Source organism: Myotis yumanensis, unplaced genomic scaffold (genome assembly GCF_028538775.1).
Source record: "Myotis yumanensis isolate MYYU_CA2020_CCGP unplaced genomic scaffold, mMyoYum1.0.hap1 SCAF_1, whole genome shotgun sequence".
NCBI lineage: Eukaryota > Metazoa > Chordata > Mammalia > Chiroptera > Vespertilionidae > Myotis > Myotis yumanensis.
Window position 1 is genome coordinate 238,843,772 of NW_027223752.1, and position 17,890 is coordinate 238,861,661.

At 53.3% G+C, this 17,890-nt stretch overlaps 1 protein-coding gene and 1 non-coding gene across 4 annotated transcripts in view; one reads left to right on the forward strand and one right to left on the reverse strand.

The window, feature by feature from the left end:
• The window catches only part of HTT (huntingtin), a 96,793-nt gene that overhangs the window by 78,511 nt on the left and 392 nt on the right, over positions 1-17,890 (reverse strand). For all 3 annotated transcript variants that reach the window (XM_070400136.1, XM_070400132.1, XM_070400122.1), the window contains exons 2-3: positions 5,401-5,484; positions 1,295-1,415 (exon numbers count right to left, since the gene is read on the reverse strand). In XM_070400136.1, coding sequence (XP_070256237.1) covers positions 1,295-1,415; positions 5,401-5,484 — 205 coding nt within the window. The remainder of the gene's footprint in view (positions 1-1,294; positions 1,416-5,400; positions 5,485-17,890) is intronic.
• LOC139001462 (U2 spliceosomal RNA) lies at positions 14,145-14,334 on the forward strand. The gene has a single exon (XR_011470029.1). It is a non-coding gene; the product is annotated as a U2 spliceosomal RNA (small nuclear RNA).

A 17,890-nucleotide genomic window follows, 5' to 3' on the forward strand; every position in this document is an offset into this window, starting at 1 on the left:
TCTGGAATAAGCATTCCTCTGACCGCGTCAGCCATCTGCCAGAGCCCTCCTCCTCCCCACGTAAAGCACACACACCGAGGCAGGTTCACCGAGGAGGGAGCCTGCGAGGCTTCCTGGCACCAGAGGCCACGCCAGTGTAAGAGGCCCAAGCCTCCTACTTGCCCCCAGCCACCACCTCCAGGAAGCCTCTCCGCCCCCAACAGCGAGCACCCGGCTGGGACTCAGGGTCTGCACTTCTGTCCAAGCCGCCTCACACGGGACTGGACATGACTTGAGGGCAGAGCACATGGCCAGGCTCATCGGGTCCCCAGAGCACTTTCCTACATAAATGAAGAGGGAACTGTGCCCCATCTTCCTGCAAGGCCCCGCGACCAGGACCCTGCAGAGAAGGAGCGGAGGCATCTGCTCTGAGGCGACCAGGACCCTGCGGAGAAGGAGCGGAGGCATCTGCTCTGAGCCAACGGTAGGAGCGGCTTTGGGAAGTGCCGAGAACCATGTCGGAGCCCTTCCTCGTGCCGGTGAGTCCACAGGGGAAGTGTCTCAGTTTGGACACTCGCACACTCCAGGTGGCTAAAGGGCAGCCACCGGGTGGGGTGGGGACCCGACCACAGGCGGGCGGAGGAGGCCACAGGACAGTTTCGAGCGCATCAGGAATCAGGAAGAAGGGCGCTGGGCCGTGGCAGCAGGAAACCGAAAAGGCGACAGCAGATTCTAGCTCTGTGGCTTTGGCCACAAACGCCACATCAGGAGGCAATCTCGGAAGAGGACAGGTGCCCCTTCTCTCCCCTGACCTCCCTGTCAGCCAGGGCTTCTGCTTCTGGCTGACCTCCTGTCCTGCGGCCCCTCTCTGCCCAGCCAACCTGCTGCCAAGTCACAGCCTGACCTGCAAGCAGCACTGCCCCGCCCAGACCCCCAGAGGGCAGAGAGAGGGGCGAAGGAGGGAGCTAGAGACACCACAGAGGAGTCCAGGGGCCTCGTGGTCTCTCTGGACACGCCCCCAAAGGCGCACCCAGGAGTCACCATCAGCACCCGCCCCGCCCACCCCCTGCAGTGAGGGCAGACAGTCCTGCAGGCGGCAAGACGCGCCCCCCACACTGTGGTGCAGCCAGTGTGACAGCTGAGGGACTGCGCCGCTCCAAAGGCCGCCGGCTACGCCCAGCTCGGAGAACGCCGTCCCCAGGGCCCCTTTTTAAAATTTATGTGACGTATTTAGTGGGTGACCCGGGTTAATAAATTCCGCAGGTGTCGGCTGCACAGCTCTGTGTCATGGCGGATGCTGGCCCCGGCTTCTCACCTTGATGACCTTGTTGAGGCACTCGTCAGCCACCATCCTCACGTCCGACTCCGCGTCGTCGCTGCACAGCAGGAACAGCTCCATGGCGATGCCCAGCAGTTTCTGAAACTCGGGAGAATTTCTAAGTGAAACAAGGAGAGAGAATGTCACAGCAACAAGAGCCTCAGAAGCCACGACCATCAACGTCACGTGGCGTCTGGTGTCCTGTCCGGGACGCGGGAGCACGAAACGAAGTCGACGTCTGTCGCATGGACCCGAACTAGGACACACGACCACAGTGACGCTAGAGGCTACGAGGGGAACCGGATGTGGGCACTGGAAACTGTGCTTGCTCCGTAATTCTTCCGTAAATTTAAAACTATTCTAAAATTTTAAAGTTTATTTACAAAAAAATGAGGTTGTGTTTGCAAGACAAATCTCATTTTTTAAAGTTTTAATTTAAATGTTTTTGAAAGACTCTCCTTTTTGTGTATTTTAACTCAATTTTTTAAAAAGACACTGCTTGAGCCTGGCTAGCCGGTTTGGCTCAGTGGATAGAGCATCAGCCTTTGGCCCAAAGGAAGCGAACCCGGTCAAGGGCACATACCTTGGTTGCAGGCTCCTCCCCGGCCCTGGCCCTGGCCAGAGCTCCTGCAGGAGGCAACCAAATGATGTGTTTCTCTCACATCGATGTTTCTCTCTGTCGTTCCCTGTCTCTCCCACTCTCCCCAAATAAAAGTCAATGGGAAAAATGTCCTCAGGTGAGGATTAACAAAAAACAAAACAAAAACAAAAACCACACAATGACCCTGCTTGGAATGCTGGAACCCCAGCCAGCCGCCCGCTCTGTGCCACAGGTGACTGACTTGCAGCATTCTTCTTTGTAACCCTCGCCCGGGAACAGGCTTAGGGAAGCGAGAGGAAGGGCGGGGCGGGGTGGGGGGGTGGGAACATCGATGTGAGGACATCCATGGGTCAGTGGGCGGCTTGCAGAGGTGCCCGAATTGGATGGAACCCTCAGTCCAGGCGTGTGCCTGAGCGGGACTGAACCAGGGACCTTCCAGAGGACAGGACGGCCCTCAACCCACTGAGCCACACTCCTGCCACCGAGTCAGTCCCTGCTCTAGCTCTTCACTCCCTTTGCATCCTGCTTCCCGTGTGTCCTAAAGTCCAGCTGGACTTCACCACAGAGCCACGTGCCCACGGTCAGGCTGTCGGCCCTGCCACACTCACACACACTGAACTCTCGCAATGTTTGTGAGTGATTTTAACACGTGTAACCAAGAGCCTGTGTAGGCTGTCGAGATCCAGGAGGCTAAACACAGCCAAGACAGAGATACAGGGACGGGCCACTGGCACGAAACGGGTGCCCCAGCACTGGAAGCGCAGCGCGCCGACAGGACGGCCCTGAGTCGGCTGCCGTGTCATGGTCGCAACCCGGTGTGCTCTGAAATGGGGTCTCCCCACTCTCTCCCTCAAATTCCCATCGACAGTCAGAGAGCCCAGGAGAAAGCGAAGGGCGGCCTCAGCGATGGTCAGCCACAGAAGCAGGACACAAAGGACACAAAGCGGAGCAGCCGCCTCGCCCACGGGTAGTTCAGAGGAGGGAGGAGGAGCAGAGGAGGGAGGCCCCGGGAGAGGGGAGAGGGGAGTAGGGGAGGCAGGCCCCGGAAGAGGGGAGTAGAGGAGGGAGACCCGGGAGAGGGGAGTAGGGGAGGGAGGCCCCGGGAGAGGGGAGAGGAGAGTAGAGGAGGGAGGCCCGGGGAGAGGGGAGTAGAGGAGGGAGACCCGGGAGAGGGGAGTAGGGGAGGGAGGCCCCGGGAGAGGGGAGTAGGGGAGGGAGGCCCCGGGCACAGGCCAGCATCCATGCTGCTCAGAGCAGCGCTGTCCACAGAGAGACCAGGTGACCTGGGCGGGACTTGGGCTTCCTAACAGACACCGCAGACATCAAAAGAGATGGAAAATTACCTTCACGCTACATTTCACTTCACCCAATGTATCAAAAATACTACTCAACATGCGATGGATAACACATCACGATCCCTTTTACACCTCAAATCCGTCTCCCTCCTCGACCCAGCAAGCAGCACTGTGCCTGGGCTCCCACGGGCAGTCATCCCGAGGTCACCGGCTCCCGCGTGTCCCCGGCCCCCGCACTGCTGCTCTGATGCTAGTGCCTCGAAAACCACTGTTACAAACACCTGATCTGTATCAATCGCTTTAGGCAGGAAGGTAAACCCTGTCCACTGACTTATCTTAGCCAGAAGCAAAATCCTTCATCATTTCTTACCTGAAGTTTTCGTACTGTTAGTATCGTTTCTGGTGATAAATATCTGTAAATCATCTTGTATAAAGTTAACTAGCATTCCTTTCTATAAATGCATCTTAAATTTTCAACTCCCCTATTGGTAAACACTGAGATTATCTTTAATTTTCTAACGGGATGAAAAACTGCCCTAGACCAATGTCATTACCCACTTGCCTAAGGCTAAGACCAGAAGTGAAACCAATGGAACACAGATCTAGTTTAAAGCATTGTATTCTGCCAAATTGCCTTTTAAGACGATTGCATCACCACTGACAAAACCCTAAGTAGTTTTTAATGTTTGCCAATTTGACAAGCGAATCATGTTCTTACAGGAATGTGCCAAGCCTAAGGACAGCTTTGGTCAACAAGGAGCCGCATATGTGAGTGGCCCCTTCACACTGTAATGCTGGGAAACGCCCACGGCCTGGTGACGTCATCGAGCAAAGGCTGTGATGTCGCCAGGGCTGTGGGTGAGCTGGCACACAGCTCTCACGGGTGTGGGTGGGGATGGCACCGCGGCTCCTGCAGGGGTTCCTGGGAGCCGACTCCCAGGAGCTGCTGGAACTGGAGCAGGAACGTAGCTGAAGAGAAGGCAAGCGGAAAGGGAACGGAGGAAAGGAAAAGGACCCTCAGAAAGTCACCGTGAAGGCCAGCGGAAGTGCTTACAGACTTCAACTCGCTCCTTCAACAGCATGACAGCACGGCCCGCCTGGCGGGTATGCTCAGCGGTTGGAACATCAGTCAGGGGTCAGACTGAAGGGTCCCAGGTTCGATTCCAGTCAAGGGCACATGCCTGGGTTGCAGGCTCGATCCCCAGTGTGGGGTGTGCAGGAGGCAGCCGATCAATGATTCTCTCTCATCATTGATGTTTCTCTCTCTCTCTCTCTCTCTCTCTCTCTCTCTCTTCCTCTCTGACATCAATAAAAAAAAATAAAAATAAAAAATAAAAAAAATAAAAATAAAAAAAGAGCATGTAGCTGGGTTGCGGGTTCAATCTCAGCCCCAGTGGGGTGAATGCAGGAAGCAAGCAGTCAATGTGTCTCCCTCACATCGATGTGTGTCTCTCTCTCCCCCTCCCTTCCACTCTCTCTAAAAATCAATGGAAAAAATATCCTCAGGTGAGGATGAATAACAACAACAAAAACAGCTTATAGAATAAGAATATAAAATATTTTTCTAAAACCAGAAAACATATTCTTGTACAGTTGTTCAATGTGTTTGTGTTTTAAGCTACGTGTTATTACACAAGAGCAGCCCACACCACTGGGAATCTCGCACCCTGAGGGCCACCCACGGCGGCCCAGTGCCCAAGAGAACGAGGCAAGGGTCTGACCACTGGACAGGCACGTGTTGTTCCAATGACTAACATAATGGAAAATATCGAAGAGAAGATGATGTTTAAATGATCACAGTTACTGAGCGCCAATTAAATATACACATGCTGCTCACACGGTCCGGTATAAAAAGGGGGCAGCCCTGGCCAGTTTGGCTCAGTGGATAAAGCGCCAACCCGGGGACGGAGGGTTCGATTCCTGGTCAAGGGCATGTACCTGATTGTAGGCTCGATCCCTGGCACTGGGAGGCAATCAATCAATGTGTCTCTCTCACATGAACGTCTCTCCCCCTCCCTTCCACTCTCTCTTAAAAAAGTAAATGCAAAAATATTCTCGGAAGAGGATTAACAACAACCACGAAAAAGGAGGAGGTGCTGCTCCTTGGTGTCTGGGAGAAGTCCAGGGAGGGGCCCTGTAAGGCTGAGAGACGAAGTTACAGATGGAACGCATGAGGCGCTTCTGCGCCGGAAGTCGAGGGCACCTACCTGAGTGACTGACCCACGATGCTCTCACAGATGGTCAGACAATGGTTCACACGGTCCTTCTTGGTGGCTGAGAGCTCCTTCTTTCTGAAAGGAGAGGAAGGGAAGGAGTGAGCTGTGCTGAACCAGGCGCCCACCTCTTGCTGCCCGTCCCTGACGCTCTGGTCCCTGAACGAGGGAGGCTGCGCCTGGGAAGCAACCACACAGTTGGCGCGGGGGGCAGAGTGCGGTCAGTGCGGAGGCGCGGAGGGCTCAGCCCGGGCTTCCTTACCACATGCCGGGAGCCACGCCAGGTGACGCTCCTGACGCACCTGGCTTTCCCAGGCTGCGGAGTCACTAGGTCCCAGGGATAAATTACAGACACGGGCTCATCATTTCTATCTCCCCAAGCGCGAGATAGAAATGGGCCTCCAGCTCAGAGCCTTTCTGCACAGCCTCCTCCTCAGACTCCCAGCCCAGGCTCGAGGTGCCTGCTCCAGGAGGCCCATGGGGGGGCGGGGGGGAGCCAGAAGAAGCCGCTCCCAGAGCACAGCCAGACACGAACGTGAGTGTAGTCACCAATGCGCGGCACTAACTAGAAATGACTAAACCAGGAAACTACCAGGTGTGAGGAAATGCTGTTACTGGGGGGGGGGGGGGGGGCTAACCTACAAACACTGTGACCAACGCAGCCCTCAGGCTCCAAACAGCGCGCCTGGAGGAGCAGGCTGCCCGCCGCGCGGCCCGTGCAGGTGCGGGCGCTGCAGGCATGGCCTCCGAAGGCGCAGCGCTGTGGCAGGGAAGCAGGTGGGCAGACCGTCCAGAGGGGAAGTCAGGGACCACCCAGGGCAGACAGGGTTCCAGGCGAGAAGAGCCGGGCCTGAATGAGAAGCCGGGCCCAGGGCGCAGGGACTAGAGAGCGCGTGTCGCCTGTCCCGTTCCCCACCCGCCCCCCACCCATCTCGTGCCAGAACGGGACTGACACCAATAAGCTACAGTGCAGAGGTAGTCATCCGAGAGGACACCATTTTCCCCTGCGTGGACGCGTGAATCCCTGCGGCTAGGGACAGACCCCGGACCCGGATCCCCGGGATGAAGCAGGGAAGGAGGTGGTAAGCGGGGCGCTGTCTGGCCCTGAGCCTCTCCCCCTTTTGGCTCCTCCCAGCTGCTGCTTACACAGATAAAGCTTCAAGAGGCTGCAGAGCAACGGGAGGAAAAGAGCCTGGGCCCTAAGTGAGCACGAGAAGCTGAGGGCCCCCCAACCCCCGTCCTCACAAACCACCCACTTCAAAAGCTCTATGACAGGCCCGGCCAGCATGGCTCAGAGGTTGGGCATCAACCTATGAGCCAGGAGGTCATCAGTTCGATTCCCGGTCAGGGCACAGGCCTGGGTTGCAGGCTCTATCCTCAGTGTGGGGCCTGCAGGAGGCAGCTGATCGATGATTCTCTCATCACTGATGTCTCTCTCTCTCTCTCTCTCTCTCTCTCTCTCTCTTCCGTACTCTCTATAAACTCCATAAAAATACATATTTAAAAACAAAAAAAAAAGCTCTATGATAGAAGCAGCCCAAATGTCCTTCACCTGGCGGACAGAGAAACAAACGCTCTGGCCAGACGGCAGAACACCGTCCTGCTTGGCAGCGAGAGGGCACACCGTTCACACACACAGGGTGGACCTCATGTGCCGGGTTCCAGGCTACGCTGGGTAAGTCATTCCCATGATGCTTTGGAAGAGACAGAACCACAGGAACAAACGTGACCAGTAGTTCCCAGGCCCCAAGCAGCAGGTGACAGCCAAAAGGCACGGGGCCTGGGCGTGGGGATGCCGCGGTGACAGGGCTGTTCCAGTTCTCAACTGCAGGCATCGTTAAGGGCTCATGCATTTGTCAAACTGCACAGAGCTTTGCACTAAAAGGGTACGTTTTGCCACATGTAAATTATACCTGTTTTAAAAAGAAAGAAGAAAGCGCTGTGAGAATTAAAGCGCTCTCTCCTTTAAACCACCAATTCGGTCTCTCTTACAACAGCTTAGTGTCAGAGTAAGTTTCTCCTTGGCCCTGCTGGCTGCACTAATTGTGGGAGCACTCACTCCTTCGTCCTACTCCCCTTTGCTAGCAGTTGGGTCTGAGTCCCTGTGCCAGGGGCTGGACCTCCTTGGACGCTGGGTATCAGACAAAGAGGATATAAGAAATTGTAGGCGTGTAAGTCTTTATTGCAGTCCAAGTAGCCATTGCTACTAAGGAGCCATTAGACAAAGCAGTTCTTGCTAACACAGTAGCAAACACAGGAGCCATCCTAGCAAAACAGCCTCGCCTCAGCTGGTTAGTAATATGTCCTCCCACAAAGCAGCCGCCAACATAGGAGCCATAGAAAGCAGCCGCACACCAGCCGGTCAGTAACACACCGTAGGCTAACTCAGACAAAAGAGGCCTCCTGCGAACAGTGACCTGTCTTCTGGGCTACAGGAGAGCAGCCGCACAGTGCACAGACTGCTGCGTCCCTGCTTTTGCACCTGCGTCCAGGAAATGAGCCCTGAACACCCTGACTAGGATTCCCACACTCAGAGTGGCCTTGAGCATCCGGCGTACATGGGATGATTAGGGTTCCTAACACTAGGTTTTCCTAGTTTAAGGCAGCCATCAAGAAAGTAAAAGAACACTGATAAATTTAAGCATTTTAGAAAGCAAACGAACTCCTCCATTACTCTTTGATTTCCAAAGTGAAAATCTGCCCCTGGCCTTAAATGAACTGAGTTCACACGCCCAGACTCCAGGCTGGATGGGGCGTGGCCCCTCAAACGATTCCTTAGGGTCTGGTAACAGAACAAGGCTGACAAACACTGAACTAAGTGGATCTCACAATTAAACGATGGTCAGAATAGAAATCCATGACCTGGGGATTCAGCAAAGTCAGAATCTAAGCAGAACCTCATCCTGCGGCGCCTCCACCTCCAAGCCCGAAAGGTAGTTAGCGGGTGATGCGTGGTAAGTCCCTCCACTCGCTGAGCCCGGCTTTCGCAGCTGGGATGGAAGAGGCTCAGCAAACGTGAGGTGGTAGCCAGGTGTCCTGGATGGCTGACCCTGACCCGCAGCCTGGAGGACACACTGAGCTGACCTGCGTTCAGGAAGAGACCGCCCTGCTGAATGGCTGCGCCGGCCGTGGGCGAGGGAAGGAGTGTCCCCGCAGGTTGCAAAATTAAAGTGTTTGTGGCGCACACAACGCCCCTGCACTTATCGTGACAGCGCTCAGAGCAGCAGCACGTGCCGTTAGTGGCGTGCAGGGTGCCCACGGGCACACCTCAGCAGTCAGCAGAGGCCCGACAGGAGGGAAAGCCCAGCTTCGCCCTGTCCCCAGCCGGATGGACAGCGGGCCGGGCCGTGGGCATCTCTCCATCTTCTTAGAAGTGACAGACACAAATCTGAGTTTTCATAAGAACTCTGTCTCTCTCCTCACATGTGTGGTAAACCAAGAAAATATAGTTAGCAATAAGCAATACCGCACGGCTCGCAAGGCCCGCCCTGTTCCATTAGGACCTGCGTGCCCTGGTCCGTGTGCCAGAACTTGAGCCGGTGAAGCAAACTGACCGCCAAAGACAGGACGTGGTGACACCTTCCGCCGCCGGGAACAAGGCCCCTTCCAACTCGGCCTCAGCCACTTTCCAACCTCCATCCTGGGTCAACACTCCCAAAGCTCCAGGACTGGCCCCGGAAGTAATCCCTGTTTTGGCCGTGCATCAAGCTCAGCGCTTGTACATTCCATGGTCCCTGCTCAAAAGACCTCTTCCCTCCCTAATTTTGTCCAATAAATAAACCTGAAGTTCAAAACACCGTAATGACTTTGTTCCCCCATGAAACTAATTAGGTTGACGAAATGATACATCAAACTGACTCATTCCACACATTCCACAAGCATGGAAATTGAGGTGGAAATGGCGGCAGGACCTGGACGCACAGGGTGAGTGCTGGATGAACAGGGCAGGAGCAGTCCTGACTGCAACCATTTCAGGCAAAGCAGTCATTTTATTATTTTTTTTTAAATATATTTTATTGATTTTTTACAGAGAGGAAGTGAGAGGGATAGAGAGTTAGAAACACTGATGAGAGAGAATCATCGATCAGCTGCCTCCTGCACACCCCCTACTGGGGATGTGCCTGCAACCAAGGTACATGCCCTTGACCGGAATCGAACCTGGGACCTTTCAGGCCGCAGGCCGACGCTCTATCCACTGAGCCAAACCGGCTGGGGCCAAAGCAGTCATTTTAACGTCACCTTCAACATACACACAGCCCTCCCTCAACCCCTCCCACTGTGCAGTGAGCCATCTGCGAGAAACACACCTGGAGGAGGCAGCCAGCAAGCCCCTGCTGCAGCAGGACAGTGAGGCTGAAACCACCAGCCAAGTGCAATGCCAGGGGGAGTCCGCCCTCTCACCAAACTCTGAGTGTCAGACTGTGTTACGGGGAAGAGAACCGCGGTCCAGGGAGAGAGGGGGCAGGGGAGGCCTGGGCCCCTGGGGAATGGAAGTACAGCGCTCCCATGTGTTCCCACCCCGCGCACAGCAGAGCTGGGGTCCAGAGGCCGCACCCGCAGGCAGGGCTCCATGGCTCCTGATTCCCCACACAAGCGCTACAGCAGTGGGAGAGCGTCCCCAGAAAATCAGGGGCGTCAGGAAGGTTTTCACACCAGGGATGGACACCCAGGCCATTTGGGAATTGTGTTTCATGCGCAACTTCAAAGTAACAGTAGTGCCACATGATCTCATTCAGAGGTGGAATCTAATCAACCAACTAAACTGATGAACAGAGTGGATCCAGAGACATGGAAGCAGGGGACAGAGTGCGGGATCTCAGAGGGAAGGCGGGGGAGGGTGGTGGGTGGGAGATGATCAACCAAAGGACTAGTAGGCTATAGGCATCACCCATGGACACCGACAATGGGGTGGTGAAGGCCTGGGGCGGGGGGCAGAGGGGCGGGCGGCCGGAGGGGTTCAATGGGGAATAAAAGGGGACATATTTATACTTCCAACAATAAAGATGACAAAACAAAACAACACAACACACCAGTGGTGCTTGGTCCGGGGAAGCAGGGGAAAGAGTTCTGGTCTGTAGTCGGCATCCCAGAAAAGGGCATGAGAGAAAGCCCTCTTACCATGGGCGGCCTGACTCCAGTAACGGCTGCACCGCTGAAAGGGCCGTTCAAGCTCCGGCTGTCAGCCAAGCGAGGGAGCGGACACCGGCCCGGGCTGTGTGATCCCAGCATAAGCCACGTCCCGAAGGGCAAGTCCAGAGACCAGTTAGACGAGCGGTGGCGGGGACTAGGCAGGACAGGGAAGTGATCGCGGTGACGGCTACAGAGCCCTGTGAGTACAGCACGAACCGCAAAATTGCACACTTTGAAATGGTCAATTTTATAATAATCAAATCTCAAATTTCAAACACTCTGCCTGCAAATGCCGACAGCTCTTCCTCCAAAGAGATCCCGGATCTGACGCTCCCCCCACCCCCACCCCTCACCCCCCACTGCAGCTTCCTGCCGACTCCCTGTCCCCAGGCCCAGACTCCAGAGGAACCTGGAGCGGCCTCTCTCCCTCGCACCCCCACCCACCCCACCCCTAAGCCCGCACCACCCATCTGGCCTCCAGTCCTGAAACTGTGTCATTTCAAAACCGTCAGGCAAACAGAATCGCAGCGCGGGTCCTGGGATGGGTGTGCCGGGAGCTCGCTCCTTCCTACTCTGAGCAGAGCCACCAGTCACCTGTCGCAGGACATCGAAGCGGAGTCGTGTTTGGCTTTAGGAGTAAAGCTGCTCTGAGCCCAGTTTCCCGTGCCCTGCGTTCTCCGGGATCAATGCCCAGGAGCGCCGCTGCTCTCGGGGTCGGCAGAGCTCTGCATTCCCACCCGCAATGACCGTGTGACTCGGTGTCACTGGTGTCATCAAAGTCATCTTTCCAAGTTTGCCTCCGGCCAGCGTAAAACCCAAGTCCTCGCACTGGAGCACAGGGCCCGTGGCTGAGCCTCGCTCGAACCCTGGCCCACCCATTGCCCGCTCCTGCCCTGCCTTCCGCCTCGGGCACGGGCCTCCTCACTACTCCAGGAACACCCCTGGCTCCCCCTGGACGCTCCTCCTCCACAGCAGGTGGCTCGCTGCCTCCACTCTGCCCAGTGTCTGTCACCTCAGTGCACTGCATCCCCTAAAGAAAACCGCACACCCTCTCCCCTTACTGTTTTGCTTTCTCCACAGTACGGATCACCATCGGTTCTATTGGCTGCTGTAACCCCAGGGCCCAGCACACAGTAGGTCATCTAGTCCGCTCCCCACTGAAGTCCCCCCAAGTAGCTGGGAGCTCTTAATGCCCAGCTTACCAGTCAGTGTCACAACCTGTCTGCAGCTACACAAACGCTCGACGGCCCTAGGACAGGAGTTACACTCGCAGCTGCACCTGGCCCCACCCGAGCAAGTCTCCCTTCCCACGCGCGGCAGCACTGCCCGCACCCACGGAGGCCCGCTCCCCCCAGCAGAGCTGCTGCAGCTCTCGTGCACACGGGCTGCTCACAGAACCTGGCAAGAGGCAGATTCGGACGCAGGAGGTCCAAGAGTGGCACACTGCGCTTCTCATAAGCTCCCACGTGACACCAAACTGCTGCCCTGAGGCCACTCTGAGCAGCAGGATCTATGCATTCTTGTCTCCGACAGAGTCTAGAATCAGAGCTTATTCCATCCCGCACAGTATTAAATAGTAGCTTACACCGGGTCTTGTTTTTCCCTCCTGTCTGAATAAGGTGGATCTATTATCCACGGTACTGTGCCAAGTGGCTCCCTTGCAGGCCTGGGGGTCACAGGGGTGGAGCCCTTAAGGTGGAGAACATAGGTCCACGCCCATTTGAAAGCCAGGACAATGCAAGACTTTGTCTTTACACCTCCAAAAGCCCTTTTATTTGTTTTAAATATATTTTTATTGATTTCAGAGAGGAAGAGAGGGGGAAAGATAGAAACATCAATGATGAGAGAGGATCATTGATCAGCTGCCTCCTGCCCGCCCCCTACTGGGGATCAAGCCCGCAACCCGGGCATGTGCCCTTGATTGGAATCAAACCTGGGACCCTTCAGTTTGCAGGCCAACACTCTATCCACTGAGCCAAACCGGCTAGGGCAGGGGGGGGCAAACTTTTTGACTCGAGGGCCACCATGGGTTCTTAAACTGGACCGAGGGCCGGAACAAAAGCATGGATGGAGTGTTTGTGTGAACTAATATAAATTCAAAGTAAACATCATTACATAAAAGGGCACGGTCTTTTTTTTTTTTTAGTTTTATTCATTTCAAACGGGCCGGATCCGGCCCGTGGGCCGTAGTTTGCCCACGGCTGGGCTAGGGCCAAAAGCCCTTTTAAAAATAAGCGCTCCAGTGTGATACAGCAGTGAGTAAGGATCACAGAGCAGGCCTCGCTGTATGCACCTCGGTTTACTGCGCTGCACAGGTGTCGCACTGTTTACACATTGAGGCAAAGCCCTCCACCAGCAACAATACCCCGACTCGCTTTCCTGCACCGCTCACTTCCCTGCAGTGGTCCGGAGGGACCCCGCAGTGCCTCCGAGCTCAGCCTGTGAGTATTATTGCTATGGAACAATGTCTGTGATATGTTGGTAAGTGAAAAAATACAGTGTGAGCTCAGTCATGCAAAAAAAAAAAAAAAAAAAAAAAAGACACATTTAAATGATTGTATATGTATTTAAAAAATCCAGGAAGAAGACAAAAGATATTTAATAATTGTTCTTTTCAGGGACTGAGACTACAACAGGACTTTGTCACCTTCTGTGCTGTTTGAAGATGTTTTTACCATGTACATGTGTAACTTTCATAATTTTTAAGCTAACAAAAAACAACAGAAAAAGAATTTTTCCCCAAAGTGGTCTAATCATATTGAGTCTAGCAGCGACTTGTCTCTGTACTGATGAACTGTAACAGTTCTTTAATTAGCCTGGATACTAGACCCTTATCAGATATATGATTGTAAAAATGTTCTTTCTGTGGGTTTTCTCTTTACTTTCTTAATAGTGTCCTTTGAAGCAAAAGCCTGCCTGTTTTTGGCCCGTCTATGAGCTAAGAATTCCTTTACATTTTTAAATGGTTGACAAAAAAGAAATCAAATAATATTTCATGACGTGAAAATTATATGAAGTTCAAGTTTCAATGTCATTAGTAAAGTCTGTTGGGACACAGCCACACTCAACAGTTTACAGATGGCCTCTGCTGCTTTTACTCTGCAAGGGCAGAAACATGCCCACAACACCTGATATATTTACTATCTGACCATTTGCAGAAAAAGTTTGCCAATATTCATGGATCACAAGACTTACTATTGCTAAGATGCCAATACGCCCCAAACTGATCTACAGATTCAGTGCAATCCCTGTCAGAACCCAGCTGGCTTCACAGGAACTGACAATCTGATCTTACAATCCATGGAAATGCAAGGGGCACAGACAGCCAAACTATCTTGGAAAAAAAAAAATTGGAGGACTCACAAAATTTGAAATTGTGATACAAAACTATACAGTACTGTGGAGGATAGTATACAGACCAATGGAATAGAATTGAGAGTCCAGAAATAAATCCATACAGTTATGGGCTATTAATTTCCAACAAGGTGCCAAGACAACTTAATGGGGAAGAATAATCTTTTCAACAAATGATGCTGGGATAACTACATATCCACATGCAAAAGAATGAAGTTGGACCCTTATCTTGTACCACATATAAACATTAGCCCATCACTTCTCGGCCTTTGGCTAAGATCAAGTGTAGTATCTGTTCTTATCAGTTTAATATCTGATACGTCCTCTATCTGAAGAAAATATGTTAAATGGATTTTTGGGATTAGGAGATGGAATAGGAGCTTGTTCTGTCCACTCCATGCATCAACCTGGTATTGCAGTACCTCCAGGAATGGTGCACCAAAATATAAAAGTAAAAAAATAAAAATTAACCCAAGATGGATAAGACCTGTCCAGTTGGTGTGACCCAGTGGTTGAGCATTGACCCATGCACCAGGAGGTTGCTGGTTCGATTCCCAGTCAGGGCACATGCCTGGGTTTCGGGCTCAATCCCTAGCAGGAGGCGTGCAGGAGGCAGCCAATCAATGTTTCTCTCTCATTGATGTTTCTCTGTCATCAATGTTTCTATCTCTCCCTCTCCCTTCCTCTCTCTCTAAAAATCAATAAAAACATTTTTTTAAAAAAAGACGGATTAAGACCTAAAAGTAGAAGTTAAAACTCTACAATTCTTATAAGAAAACATAAGAGTAATAAATCTGTGACCTTGAGTTAGGCAACATTTTTTGAGGTATAACAACTAAAGTACAGCAACCAAAGATAAAATAGAAAACTGGGTGAGTTCATCCAAATTAAAAACTTTTCAGTGAGGGTGGGGGAGAATCAACAATAAAGATAATTTTTAAAAAATTAAAAACATTTTTGCTTCAAAGGACACTATAAAGAAAGTAAGGAGAAAACCCACAGAAAGAGAGAACATTTTTACAAATCATATCCTATCCTATCCTATATAATAAAAGCATAATATGCAAATCGACCGAACAGCAAAACAACCAGTCGCCATGACGTGCACTGACCACCAGGGGGAAGACCCTCAATGCAGGAGCTGCCCCCTGGTGGTCAGTGCGCTCCCATAGGGGGAGCACCGCTCAGCCAGAAGTGAGCATCAGCCGCAAGCTCAGCGGCGGTGGTGGAAGGTCTCTCCTGCCTCCACTGCAGGCAGCTGGTAAGGAGCGAGGGGTCCGGGACTGTGAGAGCCCTGGACTGCAAGAGGGATGTCTGCCTGCTGGCTTAGGCCCAATCCTTCCCCCCGCCTCCCGGGGGTCCTGGACTTCGAGAGGGCACAGGCCAGGCTGAGTGACACGCTTTCCTCCCCCCAGCCCCCCCTCAGTGCAGAATCTCGTGCACCAGGCCTCTAGTATCTGACAAGAGTCTAGTATCCAGACTAATTAAAGAACTGTTACAATTTGACAACAGACAAATAACTAAAAAGTGGGAAAGAATGAGGACAAGGGCTTCAAAGTGAGTGTACCAGTCTGGGTCCCTAATCTTCCTCAAAAAGACAATAAACTCTTACCTGAGCAAGCTACTGCAGTAGGGTTTTGTTATATGCAGTTGAATATAATCCTAACTGATAACACCACCTATAGCTAAACTAAATGATGCTTAGTAGACAGAGAAAGTGTCAGAAGCAAATGTCAGCTGCCTGCCAAGCTCGGCGCCCTGCATGCCAGTCCCACACAGGACCTGCCTCCTCCGTGCAGAGCCAGCCAAGAGCAGGCGCTCAGATCCCAGGGAGGCCCCCGCGTGGCATGGCGGTGACACCACAGCTCCGCACACTGCCTGGCTCGGGGAGCACTGCTCTGCATGTATCACTTGTGCAAACCACCGAGTAAAACACAGAGCAAGAGCCATAAAAACAGACGGGCACTTTCTAAATTGCTTCTGCCAAATCTTACTTTGGGGAACGGATTTTTCAGCTGAAGCATCGGAAACAAGAAATGCCAAGATCCAAACTTGTAATCAATGAGTTTGTTACTCAAAACTTACGAATACCTGCATTCTCAAAAGCAAAATACATAAATAATATGATATTTGTGCATTTTAGTTAAAAGAACTATAATTAGGCCTAATGCAGTTTACTTCAGAGCATGCTAAGAACCTTTAAAAGTTACTCTGTTGAAATACTTTTGTTTTTAAATAATTTAAAATCTAGCTTCACATAGGTTACATCTGGAGGGACTCACGGGAGGAAGTGTACTGTGCTTGCCTCTGGGAACAGTTAGGCACTTGGGAGAAAGGAGTGGGAGCGAGATTTTTAATTGTTACCTTTGGAATTGGCATCACATTAATGTATTGCTTATGCAAACACAACAGATTATAATTTTAAATAAGTCAGTCACACATTACCTTAAAATAAACGAATGAAACAGAAGCTATCTACTCTGTCAAGCCTACTTTAGAAGGAAGTCGCTTTATACCCATGTTTGAAGATAAGGAATTCAGCAGGCTCTGTCAAACCAGCTAAGCACAGAGGGCGGACTTTAGGATGGACAGCGTCTGGCCAAGCCCCCAGGGGCAGCAGTAAGATCTCGCTCCCACCCAAAGCCCTGGTGCTCGGTTTACACAAGAGCCGGGCACTGTGAGAGCAGACAGGCACCCCCTGGATTGGCACCGCAGCCCGTCCGCCAGGGGTTGTGACTATAAATCGCTTGCTGTGGTCATCTATAATAGTAATAAAATTGTTTTCAAAATTTTTCCCTAAGTAGCCAAACAGGTTTTTCACCTCTTAGAACAACAAATAATTGATTTCTAAATTTTATTCTAACAGATAAGCCGACATTACTCCGCAAATCCACATTTTTCTAGTTAAACTCTCGGAACACCGCCGGGATCATATCAGAAATATAAAGAACAAGAGCACATGACAGAGGAGAATCCGTCTGAACAGAGCGAGCCCCTTAAAGGGGCTGCCGTCTGGCACACCTGCAGGTCAGCAAGGGAAAGCCGCGCGGGGGCGGGGCGGGGCCCGGACTTCAGAGCAGGGGCTTCGGGGGACAGTACGCGGGTTCTGTGCGCAGGTGCTCGGACGGCCTCTCTTTTTCTGTCTCAAAAACCCTCGCAGGCACAAGCCTGGGAGACCCCCAGTACCCAGGCCGGACCAGGATGTCGGCAGGGACGCTCCGGGGAGCCGTCCGCGGTCTGCAGACACCCGCATCCAGCAAGCTGGGCGACGACCCCGGTGCAAGGTCCATCCTTCGCCCAGCGGTGGCCTCTCCCCCGGCGCGGCGTCATTACCCCCAGGAGGGCGGGCAGGGGGCTGCATCAGCTCCCTCACCCCGTCGGCTCTATTACTTCCCACTTGTTAATAACCACCACCCAAGTAGGTCACCCTTCCTTCCTGCACAACCACGACTCACTCAAGAGCGTGCAGGCCAGGCCTGAGCTTGGGCAGCGGGTCTCTCTGCTGATGCTCCAGGTCCCCGCTAAATGGAGGGAGTGCCTGGGCGGGGGAAGGGGGGGGCGGGGGCGGGGAGGCGGCCGCCAGCCCGGGGCTGCAAGGGGCCGGGTGCAAGAGCGTCTCCACGGGCCCGCGGCCGCACCCGCCCAGCCCTAAGGTATGACGTCATGCGCACCCCTCCGCTCTCCGCTCCAGCGCCCCCAGCCCCCCAGCCCCCCTCCCGCTCCCAGGAGGAGAGGGAAGGGAAGTGGCCGGAGGAAGCCACACGGGACGCGGCCTGGCTCTGCTCACAACACACCCGGTTCCTTGCAAACACAGGGCGGCAAGTTCCTTCCCTAACTTCGCACGAAAGGGAAGGCGGGGGGCTGAGGCCTGGGCCGCCTGGGCGCCGTCCGGAGAGGCTGCACCTGCCCGCGGGCGAACCGAGACCCACGCGAGGGGCCGGAGAGCGGCCGGGCCGGTCCCGCGACAGGAGGGGCAGGTGCCGTCCGCGGAGGCCCCGTG